Source organism: Sceloporus occidentalis, unplaced genomic scaffold, assembly GCF_023333645.1.
Source record: "Sceloporus occidentalis isolate IW3139 unplaced genomic scaffold, rSceOcc1.0.p SCAF_7, whole genome shotgun sequence".
NCBI classification, from domain to species: domain Eukaryota; kingdom Metazoa; phylum Chordata; class Lepidosauria; order Squamata; family Phrynosomatidae; genus Sceloporus; species Sceloporus occidentalis.
Genome location: NW_028316987.1, coordinates 5510301 through 5535338, shown reverse-complemented (window position 1 = coordinate 5535338; position 25038 = coordinate 5510301). Strand labels below are relative to the sequence as shown.

The 25038-nt window shown below is 41.4% G+C and overlaps 1 protein-coding gene across 1 annotated transcript in view; it reads right to left on the bottom strand.

Annotated features, from left to right (window-relative positions):
• The window catches only part of LOC149309076 (src kinase-associated phosphoprotein 1-like), a 107670-nt gene that overhangs the window by 60654 nt on the left and 21978 nt on the right, over nucleotides 1-25038 (bottom strand). The window contains exons 5-6 of the mRNA XM_089532054.1: nucleotides 23627-23690; nucleotides 17067-17252 (exon numbers count right to left, since the gene is read on the bottom strand). Coding sequence (XP_089388180.1) covers nucleotides 17067-17252; nucleotides 23627-23690 — 250 coding nt within the window. The remainder of the gene's footprint in view (nucleotides 1-17066; nucleotides 17253-23626; nucleotides 23691-25038) is intronic.

Genomic DNA, 25038 nt, shown 5'->3' with positions numbered 1-25038 from the left:
AGGGGTGATGGGATCAGCTGTTGCTACTGTCAAAAACTCACTATTGACTATTCAGCATACTTACATAGTGGCATTAACATTCCACATGACTTGGTTTGGCTGGATGGATTTGTTAAGTACTCACATCATTGCAATACCTCCTGACCACATGACCCTGGGTACATACAAGCAATTTGGAGAACCCAATTGGGAAAGTCCTTTACCCCCTGCCACTTGTAGACTACATATTCAGTAGCAACCCTTTGTGTAGTGACATTATAAACAGCCCTTGCTCCCTTTTCTGTCTGGCAACAACCTATATACCAAGGCTTAACATATAGAAAAGGAAGGGGAAATGGGTTATCACCTGCTAGCAGAGGGAGGTAATATTTTAAAACATGGTCCATAAACCTATCAATTGTTATTTAAGGCAGTAATAGCAATCACTTGTTATAGCATCGTAAATTTACATGGCACTTTATAAGCATAACACAAGCGGGAAAGCTTCCTTAGCTTTGACAAGTATCTCCGGTCTCACTAAAGAGAAGACAATGAATGAAACACACTGTCAGGAGATGATGGAGGCCATGGGAAGAGGAAAAGGGAGGGAGAGGCGGACGGGTGGGCGGAAGGACAGACTTAACAGAAGGGGAGAAAGGAATCCAGAAGGAAGCCAGGGTTAAGAGACTAAGAGAAAATAGGCTGAATACACACAGCCATTGAAGAAGTGGTAACACTGGGTACATATAAATGAAAGCCACGGTGGTGTAGTGGTTTGAGCATTGGACTCTGGGAGACTAGGGTTCAAATCCCTGCTCAGCCATGGAAACCAACTGGCTGACTTTGGGCAAGTCACACTTGTTCAGTCTCAAAAGAAGGCAAAGGCAATCCCACCCCCAAACAAATTTTGCCAAGAAGACACCAATATAGGTTCACCTTAGGGGTGCCATAAGTTGGAAATGACTTCCAGACATAACAACAACAACAACATGGACATACTTGGTAAACTGGGCATCTGTACCAGTTTACCTAAATTGCAAAGAATAATTTTTACCATTCTTTCTCTTCCCCAGATCGTTGATGAAGTGCAAACACATAATTAAAAGTTCTCTCCATCAAAAGACACTGTGATAATTCATTACTTGATAAACGAAGATTTAGTGAAATTGTTGGCAAGAAGAGGTGGCTGGAACCAAACAGTAATTGTTGGGCTATTAGGTGCATCATCATTATTTAACTTGATGCTTTGACCTCAGAATGAGGTAGCTGGTGGTGTCTATTATCAGGCTTCTGAAAATGGATGCATGGCTCCATTTGTCTACCACAGCCACTTATAATCATGGAGTCACTCATTCTGGTGGCTGTAATAGTATACTATGGCTATGAGTTTCTTAGTTAAGTTTTCAGAATGTCCATATCCTGCTTATACCCATGCTTACCTTAAAAGCATCCCTGTGTTTTCAAAGGGAAAAAATCCATAATTACCTAGAAATAGCAATAGCAAGTACATTTCTATCTCGCTTTTCAGTGAACTAGCACTCCCTAAGTGGTTTACAATGTGTAAGCCAATTGTCCCCAACAAGCTGGGTACTTATTTTATCAACCTACGAAAGGATGGAAGGCTGAGTGGACCTTGGAGCTCTTCTCTAGGTTCCAATTTACAACATTGTGGCTACAATACCATCATTTAACTGCTCACCACAGCTCCTTACAGAAACCTACAGAAATATGGAGGAAGACAATGAACTCCAATGCTGGTGAGAAGAAATCTCTTCCTAGTTCCAAAAATTGTGACTAGTTAGATGAAGAAAGAATCTTTCCCCCAAAAGTTTTAATTGGAGTCGTCTCCCATGCAATGTTTTATTACTAAGTTCTGGCTGTTAACAGGATTCAGCTAGGATTCAACCCCCATCTCTTGATTTAAACACATATGGGAACGACTTAAGGCTTAAACTCGGTGCTATGTGAAATACATAGTACATAGCTGTGCCTCATTTTCTTTCTTATTCCCATAAGTGAGTGAGTGAGGCTTAACTGTTTCCTTCTATCTATTCTCCCTTAAGTTTGCTGGCTGAGTGTGAATTTAGAACTACATTAATAAAAAAAATCACACTTATCACACTTTATGCCTCTCCTGTTGCTGCATTGCATTTCAATTGTTGGTGAAGAGCACCTTTTCAATGACATCCCTCCCCACAATGAAAAGGCGTGCTCCACCATCTAGTGAAATGACACAATGTCGTCTGTAATTCTGATTTATTCACCTTATGTTATAAATGCCTAAGTCTTCCATATCTAGGTGCGGTGGTCTCAAACTGGATCAATCAAACTCCAGGTACTTACTTGGGAGTGAGAAACAAAATGAGATGCAGCTGCATGCTATGTATTTAATGCAGTACTTCATTAAGCCCTAAAACTAGAGGTCATTCCAGATTGGCAGATTTTACTCCTATCCAGTCATTGGTGCATCTGCTGGAAGTGCAGCTGACTCTTGACATGGAGGTGAGGCATAATGCTTCTCTGAGTTTACTTTGTACACACTTAATGGGGAGAGGGCAGATATTTTAATAGTTAAGTTTTAAAAGATTTTTTTAAAAACTGCTAAAATGTTGATGACCAGGTAGGCATAGTAAGCACAGATATATGAATTTTTTGAATTAAGCAAATCTAGCAACAATGTGTTTGTTCTACATACTTTCTTTGACTTTGGTTAGTCCCAGGGAGAAGTAAAGGAAAACTATGTACTCTGATTAAATGACTTCCATTCAGATAGCATTTGAAAATTTTACCAGGCCTTATGAGTCTTTTTGCTGTCTTAAGAGCTAACAGCTTGCTTTAAAAAATGCAAATAAAACCTGGTCTTTTTTAAAATTCAAAATTCTCCATTCAATAGGAAACACAGTCCACATTCAGCACTGAGCTCTCATTTTCAGTGAACAAAACTGATTTGTGACAGGTGGTTAGATGCAAGACCAGTCAGCCACAGGGACTTTTCCCCCTGAGGTCGTATGATAAGTGCAAAGCACACTGGACAACCTGCCATGCCACACTTTCTGGTAGCCAAAGCTTTTCTCCACCACCACTTTGTCTAGGACACAGCTGTCTCCTATGCCTCATTCAAATCAATGCAAACCTAGTCAGGGTCAACCTTCTGTGAATTCAGAATTGGATCTGAAGTTGGAGGGTCACAGAAACTGCTCCCTCTTCCCTGCTCCACCCTCACTGTTAGACGGGAAAGTGGCACCGAAGATCTTTTCTAAATAAATCAGGCTTGATTGTAAACCCAGGCCAATGACAAGATGCAACCTCATTAGCATTGATTTTAAAATAAATTATTGAAAAAGCTTCCCCCACATCACTCCGCTGCTCTGTAGATCTGTGCAGGAGAACTGTAAATGTTATCTTCTTGCAAAGATTAAAAAAGAAAAAAAAAAGGAAAAGGGGGGGAAAAGCAGGAGAGGAGGATGAGGGGGAGTAGAGAAAGCAACAATAATGGAACAATCAAGAATATATTAATATCCTTTCAGGAAACACTATGGGAACAAAAAGGGAGAGGAAATGGAACACACAGGGATGCTCTTCCTTCACCAAATACTGGGACATTTAGGGCAGTATTTGCAGCCCTAGCTGCTGTTCAGGGTCACCCTTAGACTGTGCTGACTGAGACAAAAAGGTTGCTGTTGCTGCCCCTCTTCCTACCCACACATTCCCACCTAGCTGGCTTTTTCCACCAGTAGCAGAGGAAGGAAGCATTTCTGAGATGTCACCGGCCATGTGCATTATGTTCTATGGGCATGACAGTTTCCTTGGCATAGCTGATATTCCTAGAGATCTTCCTGGATCTGGGTTGGGAATGAAATGGGGTTGTATTATTCCCCACTGTGGCATCAACCCATTAATCTTCAAAAGGTACTTCTGCATTAAAAGAAGCTGTGAGGAAGGCCCTGCATTTTTGGCAACCAAGTAGTGCTTCCTGGAGTACTCACTGGCTCCTAAACCAGATGTACTCAACTTGCACACCTGAATTTGCATGGGTAGCAGGGGCAGTAGGGATCCTCATGGATGCACAAAAATGGCCCTGTGGGCTGTATGAAGCCCATGCATTTCCCAACCCTTTTGGTGTGTCTGAGAAATTGGAGGTAGAGGAGCAACTTCTGCTCTCTCCTCTCTCTCATTTTTCTTCAGGATCCATATACATCTGTGCTTATCAGTCAACAATCAACTAGGCATGTGTGTAACTATACAAATCCCTTTATTTTAAAAACACAACCAGACACTCTTAAAGGAGGCTAGCAAAGTGGAATTTCAACAGGATAAAAATGTTTTGGACAGTACTTATCACATGATGTCATGTCTCTCTTGCTGTTGCTTTGCATTTAAATTGTTGGTAGAGTGCACCTTTTCATTGACAGGAAGAAACCATTAATGGCTCCCAATATTGCTGCTATTCCATTAGTCCCCTTGGTGTGATAGGTCCCTTCTGTGCAGTAATGATATGACAGCAGTCATGTGGCATGAGGGTATGTGATTCTTCTCCTGTCCCCCCCTCCTCTCACTTTTCCCAAGCAGGCCAAGGTTGTTTTTACTACATGTCTTTCTTTTTAAAAAAATATTTAAATAAAAATAACTCTGTATTGTTTTTCTATTATTACAGAATCCTGAGAAAAATAAAAATAAGAAAACTAAAAGGCATGCACACACTGACTAAGGCATTCATAAGTAGGAAGGCAGGGTTATGGAGCCAGTGCAGAAGGGATCATGGATTGCCAAAGCAGCACACTTGTGCCAATGAAGAGAAGAGTGTTTGTTGTTGTTATTGTTAACTGTCCTTGAGCTGACCTCGACTCATGGTGACCTGCAGATGATACATTTCCAAGACCCCTGTCCTCCACTGCTCTGTTTAGGTCCAGCAGATCTAGGCCTGTTGCATATCTAATTGAGTCCATCCATCTGGCATGTGGTCTCCTGCTCTTTCTGGCTTGATCTGCTCCAGGACCCATTTGTTGGCCTTTTTGGCTGTCCATGGAATCCTTAGCACTTTTCTCCAGCACCACATCTCAAATGAGTTGATTTTCCTCCTATCCTCCTTCTTAACTTATGCAGTGGCTTGAACGATTCTAACTTTTGTACTCAGTTGTATATCCTTGCATTTTAGGATCTTCTCTACTTCTTTCATAGCTGCCCTTCCCATAGGACTTATAGGACAGGATCTAATTGATAGGACTGGACCACTAAAATGATAGAAATTCAAATGCAGTCCAAAGTGGGGAAAAATGGTAAAGAGGGAACAAATAAGCCATGGGGTTAGGGTTGCAGTTTGTCTCAGAAAACTTGGACAATCCTAGACTGAAGGGGCTAAAAAATGTCCTGGCCAGCTGAAGAGTAAAACACGGGTTTCTCCTTCATTGCAGACTGGTGGATAGGTTAAAATGTGGTGGTAGTGATGAAAACTGTGCAAAAAGACCGGCTCTGGCAGGAACATCATTCCATCCTGCAGCCTCTGCACATGCATAGCATTGCCATCTTATTCTTCCATCCCCTTCCCCTGACAGGCCCAGAAGGTGGAAAAGAAAAGGAGTGAAGTAGAGATGGCCTTGTGCTGTGTGGTGATTGTGTCTACAATTTGAGCCTAGGGTTAGGCAGCACAGTGGAAATTTGCTTCCAAACAGCCTCATGAGAGTAAAGGGAGTCCCTTGAAGCTGCCTGGAAGCCTTCCTCTATTCACACCAGCTAGCAGGGAAAAGAAGGGAAAAAGACCTCTGGTATTGGTACTGAGATTGAAACATAATGGTAGAAAAAGTGCAATGGTTAATGTGTTGAATTTGCATAATCAGAATGCAAATTAATAATATGCATAATTATGATAATTTGCATATGCAAATTAGATGCCTGGATATGAGGGACTAGAATATGGCAAGCCTATGCAGGGAGCACCCTGGAAATCTATTAGTACTTAAGGACTTTGGGGGCACAAGAAAAGATGGGATGGGGAGAAGGAGTGAAGCAAGCAAATTTCCTATGTCTTTAAAACAAATGGAAAAAAATCTGACTAATCTAAAAGGCTCATACTCTTTGCTAAGTAAAATATCCAGTGTTGCTCAGATAGTCCCATAATCAGATCACTAGAATGGGTCCACGAAACAGGTCATAAGATCCCCAGTTTAAACCCCAGACTCTCTGAAATGTTAGACAACATTGCCCTAACTCCCTGTCTCCCTGATCAAGGGTTGTAAGTATTCAGCCTCTCTTGTTCTCTGTCCAGCAGCTCAAATTGCCTGCAGAGCTGTTTAGCAGAGTGAGACCCAGACATTTCCCCATGGAGACTCCTCTGTCTCGCTTTCTCTCTCAACTTTACTGGAAACTCTGCACTCTTCTCTTCTCAAGCTGTGCTAACCACATTAGTAGAGCTTTCTTAATGGACTCATGGCGGTTTGTTGAGTCCATGCTCTTGGCCTCAAAGCGAGCCAAATTTCACCAGAAAAGTCTCTTTGGCTGCCTACATCTGAGGTTCACCATCTTCTGAATTCAAAGAAAACAAGGAAGAAAATATACTTTGGGTATCAAAGAGGGATTAGAAAAGAATCCAGAAATCTCTAGTCAACTTATTGGACCTGAATCAGGATGCAGAAGTGAATGTGAACCTGGGCTGTCCCCTACCATCTGCTGCAGGGCCTAGTGCAAAAATCTCTTTTTCACATATAAGGTCTCAGAATCTGAATGTGATTTGTAGCAACCGAGACTGTAGGGTATATGAAAATTGCTTCTGCACTGGAAACCATAAATGGTCACCAAATGCTTGACAGTAAATCTAAAGTTTCTGATGCAAAAGTCCAGCAGCAGCCATTTCATCAAACTGCATTGGAGGGAGACAAGGGAAGCAAGTCCACCTGCAGGCTGACTGAATAAATCAGCTTGTGTAATGTTTTCTGGCACAAATCAATCAGGGTAGAAGTTCTGCTGTAGATGCCCTTCTGCAAAGAAGGCAAGATTTGCACAAACAGAAGAAGAAGTTGCCTTATACCAAGTCAAACTACTCCACCATCTACTGCAGGTGTGGGTAATCACAGAAAGTCATACTCATCCCTTTCCCCAAACATTCAACAAGTATCCACACATTTATTTACCTCTGGTTTTAAGAAAAGATCATGTCAACTGTCCCAAATGTACACTCCCTGAAACAGCCTTCCTTAAGGATTTTGGCAGCTGGGATTCTAAATCTTGGGGCCACATTTCTTTCCCAAGTATTGGAGGGGGGATCTGAGGGCTACATTGGGGGCATGTGACCTGGAGGCTGCACATTCCCACCGCTGCTCTATTGTTTAATCTGATAGACTGCAGGTTTTTTAGAGTTTTGAGAAAAATAATTTGAGCATTGGAGTATGACTCTGGAGATCAGGGTTCGAGTCCCCGTTCAACCACAGAGTGACCTTGGGCAAGTCACATGTTCTCACTCCCTGAAAACCCCATGATAGCTTCATCTTAGGATTGCCATAATTGGGAAATGATTTGAAGGTAAACAACAACAATAAATCACCACCTTGTGCACCTTCAGGTAGCTTTTGACTTATGGTGTCCCTAAGGTGACCATGGGGTTTGCCATTGCCATCCTCTGAAGCTGAGAGCGTGTGACTTGCCCAGGGTCACCCAGGTTTCATGTCTCAGCGGGGATTCAGACCCTGGTCTCCAGAGTCATAGTCAAACACTCAAACCACTGTGCCACTCTGGCTCTCTACCTGGTCCTTTTAACTGGAGCTTATAGGGAATAACAATCTACATACAAAGAATCCATTCTGTGTAAGAGCTCAGATAAATTTCCTTTTCTGACTACATAATGTTTGTTTCAAAAACTAACTTTCTGAGCTCTACTCCATGGTTGTCTCAATAAGAAGGGTGGAGAAGGAGGGAAAGCTCTTCTCGTGTATAGAGCTGTATGCTGAGCATGTTGTCCTGTAGTGGCTGCTGGCTCAGTGGGGCTCTCACTGCATCATTTTCAGGCAGCAAGCCAAGACAATGGAATCCAAGGCAGACAAACTGAAGGATAGCAGCTGAAACATTAATATCATAATTAAATGCCAGGCTTTCCCAGCTGCAGGGATCCCCTAAAAGCGTATGATAGATAGAAGCTTTCAGGAAGAAAGCCACTGATGCTTTTTCCTCAGGAAGGTGCTGCCAAGCAAACCGCAAACTGGCCCTGCTTCCATAATGAAGATGAGCAACAGGCTGACTAGTCTTCCAGCCTGGCTCTCTTCACCCTTTTACACTCACAAGGTCCAGCTTATTGCCCGGAGGCAGAGACAGTGCCTTGTAGCTTTAACAGATTATACTGTTTGCTCTCAAGTGGACCCGACTCTGGCGACTCTGTGGATGAGATATCTTTGAGATCCCCTGTTCTTTGCTGCTCTGCTTAGGTCTTTCCAATCTGGTCCTGTGACCTCCTTGATTGAGTCTATCCAACTCTTTCTGTTACCCTCTACGTTTCCCAGAATTAATGTCTTTTCAAATGAGCTATGCCTTCTCATGACGTGGCCAAACAACCTCAATTTGATCATCTTGGCTTCTAAGGATATTGGAGGCTTGAGGACCTATTTGTTTGTTGTTTTGGCTGTCCTCTGTACTCTTTTCCAGCACTGCATCTCAAATGAGTTGATTTTCTTCTTATCCACATTTTCTTGGTCCAGCTCTCAAATCTGTATGTACATGGTAATGGGGAATAAACTACAAACCCCAGAATTCTACAGCAATTCCACTGCAGGCAAAGTGGAATACATTTGGCTGAGCCAGCAAGCATTCAAATTAGTCCTCCTGCACTGTACAGGACAACGTGCTCGGTTCACACAAAAGCCTGTGAAGAAGAATGGAGTCTACACATTGACTCCAATACTATTGTTAAAGACAGCTCAATATTTAGGCTACAAGCAGGAAGGAGGAGACAAGAAGTTAAGAAAACTTTTGACACAATAAATTTGCTAGTAGAGTACTCTTTGCTGCTTCACTGCAACACTCTAAACACAAATATTCTACTAGATGAATCCTATGACATCAGTTCAAGTGTCCAGGTAGGATAAGGTGAGGAGATTTCAGCAAGGTCCAGTTCCAAAGTCTTGGGTGGTTTAACTATAAATCATAAAATACATCTTATTTTAAGAACATCTGTGGAGGGTTAGAGATGGCAAAACTCTCTTTAGCTCTGTTCAGAATTAGTTTGATATAACCAAGCTTACTCCTCCGAGTTTTCTATTTGCCATCTGTTCAAGAGAATTATTCTTGTTCATAATCAGTGCATCTACAAAAAAAATATAGATCCTTGGGAGGCCCCAGGTGCCATAAAAATGGTCCTAGGGGCTGCATGTCACCAGTGAGCTGCATTTTGCTCACTCTGATTTCCACTGATGGTGCCACACATTTGTTCACTTATATCTTCTAGTGCCCCTTCAAATTTTAGTTCTGAGCACTTGATGTGGCTCAGAACTATTTGTACTGGTAAATGTAATTATGTTCCTGTTGCATATACCACAAAAATTTCTAGGACCAAGATGGAGTTTTAGAGCCACAATGGAGACAGAAACCATATAAAAGGTTTGAAATAACAGAGGTTTCAAGCACATGTTTTTCATGTTACCGAGTACCTGATCTAACTAGAGATGACAGGGACTGAAACTAGCACATTCTGCTTTGCAAAGCATTGTGCTTCATCACTAAGGTTTGATCCCTTCTCAAGAGTACTGGTGGAGCAGCTGCCAATGTAGTGGGACAACAAGACTACCCCATTTGTTATCAGTACGTTGAAGATTAATACAAAGCAGTACTTTTCAATTAATCTCTTAAATTCAATGCCACAGGAGTTTTGTGATGGCCACTATCCAAAATGGATTTAAAATAGATTGCATGGAAACACAGAGGATAAGATTAATAGTGGCCATGATAGTAAAAAATGTGGTCTCTGTGTTCAGCACTCCTTTGACTAAACATGCAGGGAGGCATGGAAGTTAACCTCATAGATTCTTTGTGAGCGTCTTTGTGGTAACTGGCAGCCCAATGTCAGCAAGCAGGATGCTACGTGGCAGGGCTGGAAACGCATGGCCCTCCAGATGTTGCTGGGCAGCAACTGGCACTATCCCACACCATTCATTATGCTGGCTAGGCCTGTTGGGAATTGCAGTCCAACAACATCTGGAATGCCCACCACTGCTGTGTGAAATGAACTGCAAGTCTGATTCAATGCTGCAATACTAAAAATTCATCAGAGGTTGTGTTTGTTTCCGGTTTTGTGTAATATGTTTTTTTTATTATGCAAATAAAAATCTCAGTTGTGGTTGAATGTTTCTTTCTTTTCTTTTTTTTAAAGAATGGAAGAGAGTGAGACTAGAGTAGAGGAATGAGAGAGACAGAGAGAGAGAAAGATAATTTCCTCAGCAAGTCATCGTCGCTAATGAAGTTTTACAAAAACAGATACAACCAAGGAAAAATAAAATTTCACAGGTGATAAATTTTTCCAATTTCCGAGGCAGAATTCGATAGGATTGTTAAATTAAGAGTGAAGGTGTCTGTTAGGAGGCAACGAACAATGATGGGTAATTTTATAGAGTGGAAAATTGAATCAAATTGCAACATTAAAACACAGCTCCTTGGAGGATCTGCCCTGTATGCAGGCCTGCACCAGTACATTGCTGGGAGAGTTGCGGAAGGGATGTAGAAATGAGTTTGCCTCTATAGCTGTAAGCTGCATGGAGACCTGGCTTCAGAAGTCTTCAGAATCACTGAGTTTGAAAATGGACAGAAAATGGGGGGTTGTGAGGGAAAAGATTGCCTGCAAGATCATGGAAGGAATCTACTTTGCTCCAGTTATCAAGTAATCCAGACCAGCATCTCAGCTGGGTCTCAAAGCTGAATCCTAGAATGTATTAAAAAAGGAAGCTAGTACCTCTGAGCAGGTTCAGAGTGTCTTCTTCTCATGTAAGAAACGATACAGTGCTGTTCTTCTGTTCCAATACACTGTGACTCTACAATAGGAACTGGTATGTGCAGAGCATTTGGAATACTGCTATACACATGTAAGGAGGGCAGATGCAGAAGTTCAAATTCCAACATGTGCACTTCAGCACATGTCTAGGTGAATCATATGGCAAGGATACTGATATAATTCTATTAGCTTACATACAGATGTGATTGGCCACAGTATTTAGCAATTTATATGGACACATACCTTCTATGGGGCTATTCTAGAAATGTTTAGGATATGTCATTGCTCCATCATTAAAGCTCTATAGTTGTTAACTGCTGTCCTGATGGCCCCGACTCATGGGGAACTTGAGCCATCTCCAAGCCCCTATCCTCCACTGGTTTGCTTAGATCTTGTAGATTCAGACCTGTGGCCTACTGGATTGAGTTCATCCATCTGGCATTCAGTCTTCTTTCCTTTGTAGTCTTTGCTTTAACTTAATTGTCCAAGATGATGAACATATTCTGGAGATTGGGTCCAGAATTTCTGATAGTCCCCTTAGAGGGGAGATAAAAACCCAGAATGGATTCACTGTCCCAGTGACATTGCAGCCACCAGCTGCTAGTGAAAGAGTCATGCCCTTGGACAAGTCTTGCCTTTTTGCATCCAGGTGAGTGGAAGTAAGCAGACATGCTGTATGATGAAGTTGTTTATTTATCCATCTCTTTCTGAGGAACAGTTATTTCTATTCTGATGCTACTGGTCATCTGCATACATTTTATGAACACAGTGCTCTGCTGTGTACAAGTACCTCTGGATTAAGGGTGTAGTATACAGCAAGAAAATAGTGTTGTGGCTGTACCTTAGCACGCTGTGTCTATCCTGTAGCTGTGTCTGTTCTGTAGTAGCTTTGTCTTCCATCTGTTCCTGGAATGCTCCTTTTCATTGATGGGCAAAACCCATCAATGTCTCCCAATAGTGCTGCTTTTCCATGGTTGCTTCATGTGTGATAAATTCCTCCTATTGCAGTTCCGATATGTAGGCAGTCATGTGGTGAGAGTGGATGTGATTCTGTTCCTCTCATTCTGTTCCCTCCATCTCATGGGTGGCACAGTGGTTAAATACCGCCACTGCAGCCAGAATGTTTTGAGTTTGATTCTGCAGGACTCCAGGTTGATTCAGCCTTCCATCCTTTTTTGGTCGGTAAAATGAGTACCCAGCTTGTTGGGGGCAATTGGCTAACACAATGTAAACCGCTTAGAGAGTGCTTAGCACTATAAAGCGGCATAGAAATGTAAGTACTATTGCTATTCCCAAGCAAGCTGTTTTTTTCCTTTTTATTTCTTTTCTTTTCTTTACTTAATCAATTGCTATGATCGCACAATTGAAAATAAAATAATAATTAAAAATACAGATTGAAAGGTATGCTGGAAAAGGCATAGGGCAGGAAGGTGGGGTTATGTAGGCCACCATGCAAAAGCATGAGCCCAGGACTATAGCAGCACCATGGCATATTTGAAGAGCTGAGCGGTGCAAAAATGATTGTCCCCAAACTGGTATGTTTACATTTCTTACACTAACATGACTGTGGTACCTTTGCAGGCTAGTGTGATAAAGTCCTAAGTCTGTAGCCCATCTGCAGTCCTTGCAACCACTATTCCAACTTGATGTCTTTGCATTCACTACCAGATGTCTTGAAGGGCTTCCCTTTGCAATTTGGGCATTACAAATGCAATTTGCATTACAAAAGGGTGTAACTCACCCTAATAAAAGTATAAATGTGTTTTTGTGTTGGGGCTAAAACTACACAGGACTCATGCTTTCCCACTACAAGTATTCTCAAGTCCAAGTATATAGACATTGGCTGCCATGACCGCAGTAGTAAGACAATCTGTACACATGCACAGACACTTTCTGTTCCTTGGCAGCAAAGAAATGCCAGTATGACCATTGCATGACTCCTCCCCTTTTTTTTCCAGGTCCAGTAGGCTTACACAGGAGTGAGGAATCCTGCCTTTCCAGATGTGTTTGGATCCACAAGCTGAACCCAGCAGTTCCCAAAGTCAGGGATGGTTAGAGTTACAGACCAGCCACTTGTGCTTCTCCCAGAGTAGTGTCTACTAGTGGATTTCTCCTTTTAGAACAGCAGAATCCAGTGAGATGTTTATCACACTATACTCTTAAAGTGCTACTATTCCACTTTGACTGCTCTAGCTGCCTCCTGTTGCATTCTGGGATTTGCAGTTTTAAGGAGGGGTATTTAGAATTCTCAGGCAGAGAACTTCTCTGCCTGAGAATTCTAAATACCCCTCCTTAAAACTGCAAATCCCAGAATGCAACAGGAGGCAGCTAGAGCAGTCAAAGTGGAATAGTAGCACTATAAGAGTATAGTGTGATAAACATCCAGGGAGAAGAGATTCCCCACTAGAGCCTTCTATATGTCCCCCAAAATGGCTCCGAAGGGTTAGGCAATCTTCTGCAGCCAGTTTTGAGAAGTGAGAATGGCTGGAGAGGAGAATAAAATCCATACTGACCCACCACTATAACCCTAGTTTTAGCTTCTGATCTAAAAATAAAAACAAGATGCTGGGCGAAACTGAGACCAATTTTAAAGATTTTGTGGGAGATCTCGGTGGATAGCTCACATTCAGGATCTGAATGATCAATGCTTCTGTGACAAGATGAATTCCCTTTTAGTAAGAATTTACTAAAAAATAAAATAAATTCTGCAGCATTTGGCTTGGTTTTCTTGTCTGAGTTGTCTGCAGAAATTTGCTCTTTAAACCCCTTCTTGTGGTGGATTACTGGATTTCAGAATGTTCCGTACAGGAAAAGCACATGTAGCTATTTCATAGCTCCAAAGCTGTAATCAAAAGGTAGCACCAAAATTTTTCTTTCTCTCTGGTGTGGTAGTCCTCTTCTGAATAGCAGGAATGTTTCACATACAGAAAACTGTTAGTGCAACCCATCCTTATGGGATCTGATGAAAACACATAAAATGAGGATAGATCTATGTGCAGAAATGTAGATTCTTCCTGCCCTCCATGTATTCATGCCAAGTTTGCTGCATGTAGATACTGAAGAAACCCTAATCTGACTGGCAAAGCAGATTTGCTTTGCCATTATGTGTGCATTGGACATGATGGTGATGCAGACTGAGGCTGTTTTGCCATCCACATCTTAACAGAGAGCAAATGAATATTCACATCAAAATATTGTTATGAGTTCTGTTGTCTTGATTAGCATGAATAGGCCCTATCACTATGGTTTCACCTGAGAGACTAATGGGTAATCAGGGACTTGACAAAAGAGTGTTAATGACTAGGGATGTTTTCCTTAATGGCCTGGAAATCTCTCCCCTGCTTTCAGAATGTCAAACTGAACAGAGATAGTGGGAGAGGCAGTGAAACCGTTTGTAACAACTTTCTGTCTTGACAGAGGCAAAGAGCTGTGTTTTATTGTGACTGGACACTCTTAGGATCCATGAGAATGTCAAGAGCTGCTCTATTTGCTTTATTGAATCTAACATTTGAAAGAGAACAGCTTCATTTCTATGGTGCTTTCTCCAAGTGGAGACTAAGGGTCTGAACAGACAGGCCAAAATAAGCTGCTTCAGGTCACTTTCGAGGTATGCTATTTAAATGACACACACATCTTAAGAGGCCGGAAGCTGCGCCAAAGCTGCACTCCAGTCCTTAGAACTGGAGCATGGCTTTGGAGCAGCATCCAGCCTCTTAGGACACATGCATCATTTAAACAGCATACCTCCAAAGTGGCCTGTCTGTTCAGGCCCTAATTCAAAGGGATGCTCAACACCCAGAGCTATGTTCTCACCTTCTTCTTTTCTTTTTTAGTCTGCTGAGATGCTATACAAATATACAATTTAGTATTTCAGCATAGCATTCTGTATTCCCTGACCCCCAGCTTTAAAAACAACAAAAAGTGTGTGTGTGTGTGTGTGTGTGTGTCTGTGTGTTTACCTCTGCTGCCCTTACTGAAGTCCTAAATCTATTCTCCACAACTGCTCCCCAACTGGCATTGAACTTGTTTGGCAAGGGAAGTTCCTTTTCCTTCTGGAATGCCAAAAACAATGTAAGGAGGATTCACACAGCTCCCTTGACTACCCCTTTGTTTTACGTCTGCTGTTCTCTGCAGTTGCAGATGAACCAAAATAAGAGAGCCTGTCAACAGTCAAGAAAATAGAATAAACTTAGGAAATGACAGAGCAGGAGACAGGACAAGCCTGAGATGTTTTGCTGCCTGAGGTAAAAGACATGATGCTCCTGTAATGTTATATTGTTTGTGGTGTAGTGTTTGGGGTGCCAGACTAGGATTCTGTGAACCCATGTTTTTCCACCGAGCCACAGAAACTCACTGGGTGACCTTGGCAGGACACGGTACCTCAGCCTCAGAGGAAAGCCAAATTTCCTCTGAATACTGTGTATACGCATGTATAATTGTAGAAATTTTAATCAAAAACTGACCAAACAAACTTGGGTCAACTTATTCATGGGTCGATGTAAGTAATGCACCATGACTCTTATGAAAAAAGGAAAACTTCCCTTCTCTGAGTAGAGTGATAAAATGCAAGAGCTAAAAGAAGCACTAACCTTCTCTACTCTTTCAGCTGCAGTACTGCTTCTGGCCTTTTTAAATGTCTGGATGGGAAAATAGTGGTAGTTGTAGCTTTGCACCAAGAGAGTAGAGTCGGTGCTTCAGAGAAGGAGGTGATTCCATTTTTGATAGGAGTTAATGTTATACCTTAACTTTTGCCTTTACATCTTTTTTGACATGTGCATGGGTTTTTTTTAGCCCTGCCTATGCCTGGTCACTTCCTGCACACATCATACAGCCACCATTTATTGTAGTTCCCTCTTCATCCATCAGGTCTTTAGGGTGAATACAAACAGTTATGCCTGCCAGAATTTTGTACATTCTTTGACATCATTTTCCTTTGCTTCATCTTTTACATCCTTTGTTACATGCCCATATGTTTTACTCTCAACTTATCCACAGGTCATATCAAATCCATAATTTTGGCCCCAAACTCTGCTCTTGAATTATACATGAGTCCATATGGTAAATCACACCAAGAGAACTTTACAAGAGGGGTGCTATAACTCAGAGTTAATTTCAAAGCCCATAACAACAACAGTGGTAAGAGGTATTGTATGAAGATTGAGTGACAGGTGTCAAATTTTGGAGGAACTGAATTTGCACAAGGAAGGTGATGACTTAAACAGTGGTTATTAGAGAAGTTGTTGTAATGATATGGTAAGAGTGAGAATAACAATGTCCAACAGAATTAAGTTTTACATGAAGGCAAAGAGGAAAAAGATCTGACTTCCGAAAGGAGAGAGAAAGACTGTGGGAGAGGAAATTGTTTTATGAAATAATGTTTGGTTGTCTGCTAGTGTATTAAGATAAAAGAAACTGCAAGTGCTTAAGTGCTGGAGATTAAAAAGTCAAATAATATCTATAAGATGTCTGGGCCAGTGTGGTGTAGTGGTTTGAGCACTGGACTACAACACTGGAGACCAGGGTAGTATTTCCCGCTCAATCGTGGAAATCCAGTGGGTGATCTTGGGCAAGTAACAGACACTGAGCCCCAGAAAACCCTACGATAGGTTTGTCTTTGTTGTTAGGCAAACCTATCATAGGGTTTTCTGGGGCTCAGAGTGTGTGACTTGCCCAAGATCACCCAGTGGATTTCCTTCAAGTGATTTCCACTTATGATGACCCTAGCATGAGGTTTCCTTGGCGAATTTGTTCAGAGGAAGTTTGCCATTGCCATCCTCTGAGGCTGAAAGCATGTGACTTGCCCAAGGTCACCCAGTAAATTTGCTTAGGGTTGCCATAACTTGGAAACAACTTGAAGGCACACAACAACAAGTAATATTTTAAATAGGCATGCCAAGGGCAAGAAGAGATTATTATAATAAGAACATCATTGATGAGATGGACATTAGAAACCCCTGAGAGTAAATAATGGTTGGTTAGATGGAAGAAAACACAGCTTCGGAAAGTTAGTTCTTTTGGAATAAAACTCTCAGATCCTCCAGCCAGCAATAACCCTAACTCTTCCAAGCTGAGATCAAAGATCTGACTCCCAATACAAAAGCTCCACAAGCATGGAAAGACAGTTCACCTGGAAGGATTTCATAAATGCACTCATCACTCTCTTCTTTGGCATTCTCTTCCTCCAGATCCAAAGTGGTTTCTTGATGAAGGGTTACACTGGGCGAGTCAAAGCTGTCTATGTCATCATAGGCCTCCTCTTTGTCATGGCTGTCATCATCTTCCTCCTCACAGGGGATAACAAAGGACTTCATATCTAGGAGAAAACGGGAAGTAAGGAGGTGAGGACCCATAACGGAAGAGGTAAAATAAAGAGGAAAACAACAATAACATGGGCAACACAGGCTAATTGTTGTCGTTTCTTAGGATCAATCCACACAATTATTTTCAGCTGGTAAGATATGGGGTTGAAAGAACTTGGATGGAGGTTCTTCTCTGTCAGAGTTTTCATCCTTTACCTTCTTGGCCACAGGGGTAGGGGTTCTGGGACTTGTAATCTCAAAAAGTAATACTTCCAAACTTTGTTCTATGACAGGTGCATGTTGGGTTCTTAACTTTCACTACAGGCCCAAATTCTATTCTTCTGCACAACTTTTATGATTACAAATAAGAATAGGGGAAAGAACAAATTCTGTCCTTAAATTGAGCTATCATATGGCAAAATGAGTAGCACAGCCAACCTGTGCTCCAAAGAGCCCTCAGGGCTCTGCATGCACTTCCCAGATGCTCCGCAGCCACTCCAGGAAAATGAAAGAAATAAAAACTGAACACTACTCCTAAACACTATTAACTTGTAAGACATAGGATAGGCCTCTTAGAGGCTCTGCCATAGAAAGTGATTCTAAAAAAGGCTCCACAAGTCAAAAAGGTTGGGAACCCCTGTTTTGAAGGAATATAATTTAGCCCTGCTGAAACAGATCTATTTCTGGAAATTATACCCTCTCCCAGTGAATCATGCCTCAGTCCCCTCTACTTCAATTCCTGGTAGCAGCAATTCACAAGGCTAAAAACATTGAAACGAAGTTTAGCACTTTATTGCACTATAGTGTTATACTGTCATAGCAACACATTAGTCCCACTAAGACTTATTGCACGATGCAGTAATAATAATAATAATAATAATAATAATAATAATAATAATAATAATATTTATTTCTATACTGCCCGGTGGCAAAGCCAATCTGGGTGGTGAACAACATAAAAATTTACAGAATAAAATATACATAAATATTTATACTCCCTTCCCCCCCTTAAAAAATATTAAACACTTAAATGTATTAAAATGAGACTATAACAATGTATAATTATACTATCCTAAACTAAACCCCCAAACCCTCAGTAATCCTCACCATCAGGGGATGGGGCCACGAGAAGAATAAGGAAAATCGGGGAGCCCGGGAGCCTGGGCCGGGAAAAAATTTAATCTGGAAAGGCCTGCCGGAAGAGATCCGTCTTGACAGCTTTTTTAAAGCTGTCTAAAGATGTTAACTGACGGATCTCATCCGGCAGGTCGTTCCAGAGCTTAGGGGTGACAACAGAGAATGCCCTCTGAGAGGTAGCTGCAAGTCTAGATTTTGAAGGCTGCAGCAAATTCCTCCCAGAGGAGTGGAGAGCGCGGGGAGGATTGTACGGGAGGAGGCAGTCTCTAAGATAGCTTGGACCCAAGCCATTTAGGGCTTTAAAGGTAGCCCTTCTGTTGTTATCCTATGGAAGATCATTTGGAAATTATTTCTTTTTATTAAAACAGAAAGCTCAATAATGACCTCCTTTACCACTTCTGTTATGCTACGATTTCCTCTGTGTAAGTTAAATTGTGCTTTTATGTCAATTTTGGGTAGTCAAGGTGTGGTCAGTGGGAGTGTTGTGAATGTGGCTTATGTACCCTTTGCTTACTAGTAATCAGGGAGAAGGAGAAGGGATGGAAGCTGAGAAGGGAAAAATGCTCACTGCCCACTACCCCGCCTCCTTGTCCAGGAGAGTCACCCAGTTCTTGAACCTCTCTCTCTCTGGCACACTTACACTTTTTTCTTGTCTGCAGACTTGATTAATTGCTGGTAATTAATAGCTACTTTAGGTGATGGCTTTCATCTGCCAGCAATTAATCCAGTCTATCCCAAATAAGGAAGTTCTCTCCCCCAAGAAGAAAAACCTTTTAAAACGAAATCTGCTTTTAAGGTATATTTCTGTAGGGGGGGGGGAATGAGTGGTACGAAGTGGCACTAGGTGGGCAGTGTCAAGTGCTATGTGTGAAAAGGTTTTAGCATGAACAAAGGTTGCAGTGACAGAAAGGATATGGAGATATAATAGAGAAAAGAGCCCTGATTGTTGTTATTGTGGTTAACTGCCCTCAAGTTGGCTCATGGCAATTTTATGGATGAGATGCCTCCAAGCCTTTTGGATTTCAGAAACTATTGGCCAACATGCCCAAAATCTCTTAAAGGGCACTGTTTGAGGATCACTGCTTTAGATGAACACAGGCTCTGTGGCCCTGCAATGCAGTTTAATTCCTATGAAAAAATATTTTTGCTAATTAGGAAATTGTTTAGAAGAAATTCAATACTGACTGTTTTCTTGTTGTTAGCTGCCCTCCAGTCAGTCCTGACTCATGGCGATCCTGTAGATGAGACATCTTTAAGTCCCACTATCCTCCACTGCTCTGCTTAAGTCCTGTGGATTTAGGCCACTGGCCTCCCTAGTTGAATCTAACCATCTGGTGTGTGGTCTTCCTCTCTTTCTACTGCCCTCCACCTTTCCTAGCATTGTTGTCTTTTTGAGTGAATCATGCCTTGTCATGATGTGGCCAATAGCCTTGGTTTCATCATCTTGGCTTCCAGGGAGAGTTCTGGTTTAATCTGTTCAAGAACCCATTTGTTTAAATATAATTACACAAATTGTGTGAACCCATGCATTGAATCTGTGGCTCTCACTAGAAAGAAATGTGTTGGGTTTAACCTGGGAAAGGCAACATTTCCTATAGTCTGAGACCCATAGCCTTGAATATTTGGGCATGGAGGCTGGCTGGCTAAGGTTTCTCAGAAGCAACTGTGCCTGTGCCTATAGGTAACAGCTTGCCATGTTATATGTTCTACATAACATGAATGGACCCAGGCGCATGGCCTAGTAGTGAAACCTGGGTGGATCTGTACTACTACTCTATCAGTTTCATACTATCATGGCTCCATTTTAAGGAATCTTGGATGTCTAATTGGCGATGTACTTAAATTCAATAGCTAGTGTAGCCAATATCCTTCCCATTTCATGTGCTTTAACGGAGGTTGAAGCAATTGGTGAAACAGGCTTCCAAAAAGCTTCTGAAACTGCCCTCTGCCCTTATGGCAAGCTTGTTCGGGGAGAAGGGAGACTCCTTCCTCCAACAAGAATATTCCTGAAGCTATTTCTGGAGACTTCTGCTTAGCAGGTAGCTTGCTGTGGTCTGCTATTTTAGTTCCTGCCTGCTGTGGTCTGAATTAATTTGGGTAATGATGCTAGGTTGGTGGGTATGATGTGTAGATGATTTTGCCTCAGAGTTGAGAGGGAATTAATTTCTTGTCTCTCCCCACTTCCATGTTCTATGAAAACTAGCACATCTTTTAATACACACACACACACACACACACACACACACACACACACCCCCCATAGCCCTTTAAAACAAATGTCAATACAGACCAGCAGAGGGCACTTTGAGAACACACTTGCTCCACAACTCACAAGATACCTTCAGCAAAGAAGGTGCCAGTTTACTTTTCAATTAACCCACCACACCTCCAAGGGTCGCTATCATCAGGGTTTTATTTTGTGTCTGAAACAAATGCTCAGGAAAGATGAGGTGCAAATAAAGTAGTAGCTTAAAAAATAACTCAACCAGGATAATAAAATGTGTGTGTTGGGCAGGAGGAAAGGAAGAGGGCATATCTCAGATTTCATTCTTTGCTCAGTCTTGTACCACTTCTATGCGGTCACATTCTTGGACCTCTAAATTAATTAATCTGAAAGAGCTACCAGATTTTTATCTCATATCCATAAATACTTCAGAGAATTAGGACTCACAGCCATATGTAAAATACAGAAAAGGTGGGAAAGTTACCCTGGTTTACTTTCATCATTATAAGTATGACACTGTGACTTATAACTAAACTTTGAGTGTATCTACACTATTCAGTTATCACAGTTTGTGACCACTGTAACAGTCCCATGTTCATCCTACAGATTCCTGGAAAAGATAGTTTGGGGATGTATTTGGAATTGTCTGCTACTGAGCTCTCATGCTATAGTTCACAGAAGTGCACTAGATCAATTGTCCTTCAAAATATTTTGCAATTCAAATCCAACTCCCATTCTTTAGCTTGTTTTAAAACACCATTCCTTGGTTCTTTAGCTCTGGGTTTAAGTCAGAACTCACACATTCATCTTACACAGTGCTCAGAAAGCCTGACTATGGACCACTCTAGCTAGCTGGGGCTTCTGGTATTTCAAGTCCAAAACATCCATAGGAACAAAGCTTGAGAATAACTGCTCTAGAACTCTCTAACAGAGAATTCCAGTCAGACTACTCATCAAACTACACATCTCAGGATTCCATAGAATGGCTCCATGATGTATCAAACTCCTATAACTGTGTGGTGTGGATGGACCCTCTGTTAGGTGATCTTGAGTATGTCCCTTGGATATGTGAATTCTCTTCTCCCCTTTCCATCACTGTTTCCACACTGTATTCAATAATGCCAAGAACGTTCTACTCTCCATCTTGCCTGCACTCCTCCTTGGCCCTTAGACGTGTCACAGCATCTGGCTTTCTGCCATCTTCTTCCCTTTTCAACTTCTATAGAGTGTAAAGACGACTGGGCAGGAGAAGTCCTATCTAGGCCATGTGACAATTAACACCCTGTTAGGAAGTGAAGTTAATGTTAAATAATTGTGTTTTTAGTTCAGGGCTACTAAAAGTGATCGCCTGTGAACTGGTGTTGCTGAACAAGTCATCAGCTGGTCCACAGTGAGCTTCCAGAAAAGAAACAGTTGAAGTCATTGGGCACAAATGTGGTACTAGTTCCTGGCACACTGAGGAAAAAACCTGCTGGTTCCTCCACATCTGATAGCATGAGAAGTGATAGTTAAGTGGATTAAGTAAGAAGAGGAGGGAGTCAGTTGATGCCACCCATTGGTAGAATGCATTATTTTTGTGCAAATTAAAAAAAAAAAGAATAACTTTAATGAACACAATTTTCTTTCTAGGAAATGAAAACATAAATGTAAATATTATTGATTAAATGGGTAGAATAACTCCCCCCCCCCAAAAAAAAACAATAAATTTAAAAAAACATTTTAAAATATGTAGGTGTTTATGTATGTGCATAACACAGAAATACACACCAATGGCATCTTGAGAGATATATCTATACTGATGTTTCTGATTAAAGATTGCCCTCTGTTTTCTGAGACTTATAGACAATCTTATCACCATGTTTACATGGATTTCTGGCTGAGGAACAGAACTCTATTTCAAAAAACAGACACAAACGCTAGGATTCTTAGGAATGTTTGCCTGGTTTGCTGTATAAGGATAAGAAATCTGTTGAAAACAAAGACATGAAAGCTATGGTTCTCAGTAGTTTAAAAAAAGCTGAGTGGTAACATAGTCCTACCTAGGAAAGGAGGGCTCCCTGTAGTCTGGAATTTATATCCTGCTCAACCCCTAGATTCAAGACCTTGCCTGCATAACTGATATAGGGGACTTCCTAACATAGCTTTTATCATTCACCCAATGACATGGTCTCATCTGCCTCATTCACATATGGATTGGGTCCAGACATCATCTGGAGGAATTTGCTGCACAGTGTATTTTAACAGCAGCACTAAGAACTGTCTGTTTGGAAATACTCAAGACATCACTTGAAGAATACAATATAGTAATGACTAGCAACACAGGAACATAGGAAACTGCCTTATACTGTATCAGAGCATTGGTCCATCTAGTCTAGAGATATTATTGCACATCAGTTTTCACCCGATCCAGGCACAGGCTGGGAATGGGTTTGAATGGGTGCAAAAGGGTGTTATTGCACAGCAAAACACCACCGATGCCACTTGGAGACTAAAAGCCACCCCCCAGCTATGCTTAGCCTGCCCATTTTGAAGTACAGAAAGCTTCCATCCTTGCAAAATGGGCAGGCTAAGTGGAGCAGGGGGATGGCTTGTAGTCTCCCACTGGCAGCATTTTTCTGTGTGATAGCACCCGTTTTCACCCATTCAAGACCATGCCTAGATTGAGTGAAAAGTGACATGCAATAAACTCCTAGAACTGTCAACTATGACTGGCAGCAGATTTTCTGGCAGGATTCCATCGTACTTTCCCCTGGAAATTCATAGTATTTTCTGATGGTGTCCCATTCAAATACCAAGCAGGTCCAATTTGCTTAGCTTCTGGAACCATACAACTTCAGGAACGTTCAAGGTGGCATGTGACACCACACAGATATAACCTTCATATCTTTATATATTCCCTTAAACACAGAATTTGTCACACTGAACAGTGTGTTATCAAGTGATAAGTAACCAAGTGATATACACGCATATGTGAATCACAAGTCTAGCCCATTAATAAATGTCACTGATCTGTCATTAGTGACTTACCTTTTAGCAGAAATAGGATCTGGTCCACCCAGTCCATAGCTTCAGTAGGGTTAGCAGCAGTGAACTGAAAAAGAAGAATTCAATATGGTCATTATAAGATTTCTATAGAGAATCTGAATCTACTGATTTAAATATGATTGTACACACAAACAGCATCAACTGACAGAGGAGAAACCATAGAGAGCACTATATCATAATTCAAATTGCTTTTTTATTTTGTTTTGGTGTGAACACTTCATTAATGGAATGTTCAGAAATGCTTGTATCACAAAGAACTCATATTACCTCTTAACATCATTTGAAATACAACATGTTTTCATATAGGCAGTTTACACATTTAGTGGCAGAATCATTGAGCGATGAGAAATCTAATGATATATGCATGCATGTGTAAATGAGCCTTGTCTTGTAAGTTGTAATGTCCTTGTCTGGACAAATATAGTGCAGTGCCCTTCATATAATCTGTTCCTCTTTCTACACAGAATCTTCTCCCCTTTCATCACTTTTAACAATCTGATTCTAAATGTGTTCATCTCAGAGCTTGTAAAGTTATTTCTGGACTACAACTCCCAGAAGCCCTCAGTCAGTATGTCTACTAGCTGGGCTGAATAGGGGATTTGGGGAGTAGTAGTGCATAAAAGTTGCTTTTCCAAGTTGTGGTCCATCTGTTTAAAAACCTTCAGAAATAGAGGTACCTGGCTTATTTCCTGTGTGAGAGATGGTTATTCTAAATGCAAATGATTATTTTAATATCACACAAAACAGACACAAAGAGCTCACATCCATCTTGCCCTTTGCATCCACTGGGAAAATTACTAGAGATTGTCCTTGCACAGATCCAGTATGGTTAAACAACCTTAATCAAACAACACACCACAGTTCCAAAACAAAGTAGTACATGTAGACTGAAAAGGTATGAAGAGGACAGTGAGGGATAACTCATTGAGAGGGGGCAGAAAACAACAAAAACATCAACATAAGTGGATTGCTTATGTGGGTATGGCAAGGAGTGATAATTACTGCTGACATAAATACATGCAAGACTAAAGTTGTGTGTGTTATTACAGATTCATGGTTAAGAGGCAGGCAAAGCTAACATTATTATCAGGCACCTCTAGGTGGAACCCTAAGGTAGTGCTTTGAAGGGGGAGCTGCTTCATTCCCGCAATGATGCTTTCTTTCCAGGCCAATACCTTAGGATACACACTTTTGCTGGTCAGGATCAATGAAAGAAGGACACATTGGGGGAGTGTGCATGAGCACTGAAGGAGGGACCAGGGCAGATATGAACACAAAAATAGCCCAGTATTCTCTTCCTGCAGTGGCCAACCCGTCAGTTCTGGGAAGTCCATAAACAAGATATGAGAGCAACTGCTCACATTCCCCTATAGAAGCATACATTCTGGAAGTGA